This window comes from Nestor notabilis, unplaced genomic scaffold (assembly GCF_000696875.1).
Source record: "Nestor notabilis isolate BGI_N333 unplaced genomic scaffold, ASM69687v1 scaffold1722, whole genome shotgun sequence".
In the NCBI taxonomy this organism is placed as follows: Eukaryota; Metazoa; Chordata; class Aves; order Psittaciformes; family Psittacidae; genus Nestor; species Nestor notabilis.
In genome coordinates, this window is record NW_009919515.1 from 5512 (window position 1) to 6340 (window position 829).

The 829-nt window shown below is 42.1% G+C and overlaps 1 protein-coding gene across 1 annotated transcript in view; it reads left to right on the top strand.

Annotated features, from left to right (window-relative positions):
• Window positions 1-347: 347 nt before the first annotated feature.
• Window positions 348-829, top strand: part of DENND1B (DENN/MADD domain containing 1B) — an 87219-nt gene continuing 86737 nt past the window's right edge. The window contains exon 1 of the mRNA XM_010010250.1: window positions 348-490. Coding sequence (XP_010008552.1) covers window positions 348-490 — 143 coding nt within the window. The remainder of the gene's footprint in view (window positions 491-829) is intronic.

Below are 829 nucleotides of genomic sequence, written 5' to 3' on the forward strand. Positions count from 1 at the left end.
TGTTTTCATTTGGTTTTAATTAAATCTTTAAAGGTCACTTCCAACCCAAAGCATTCTCTGATTCATTCTATGCCACACATTACCTGTCCTGGCTGAAAATGCCATGTCTACCTAAAGCTGATTTTGGGAGATTTTGGATAAGTGCAATATGTATTTCTGTGAGTAAACTTCAGATATAGTTTGTTGGTGTTCTAAAAGGCTTACATCAGATCTATTTTGCAAGATCACGGAAGTTTGGCCATAATGAAAAGCGGATCTGTCTCATGTGGGGGTCCTCTGGCTGGAGCTGACAAATTGCACAAGAAAAGTACCTGGCTTGAGGTCATAAAGGAGATAAGAAACGCATCATGGCAGTGAAGATGTCATTTCTTCTTAAGAGAAATTGGGAAAAGGTTCATACTGTCAAGCGGAAAGTGAGGGGTCAGGAATGGAAGTTGAGACTGGGACCTGGAGATGAGTGCAGGGAGTCAGAGGTGACACTGGAGGGGAGGTAGAAACTGAGAACCAAATGCATTAGCCTGCACTGCTGAGGGGATGCTGGCTGAGCAGAGCTTGGGGTTAAGAGGAGTTGAAACATCAGGCAGGGAAATTCTGTATAAACTTACTCTGTCTCAAGTGGGTATGTGCTTTGGTACAGTCTTGAAGATACTATTTATTATTTTAGCTCTTGCACTGTTAGTTCTTGATTACTTTCTGGCTTTTACATTTCCACAGCCAAACAAGTTTGTACTGGAAAATGAACTTAAGTTCTTTGCTGGGCAACGTGTGGTGTGGAAAAGGTGTGTGGTGAAGGCTGCCAGTTTAAGCAATGAAGCTATTCTGTAGGGAA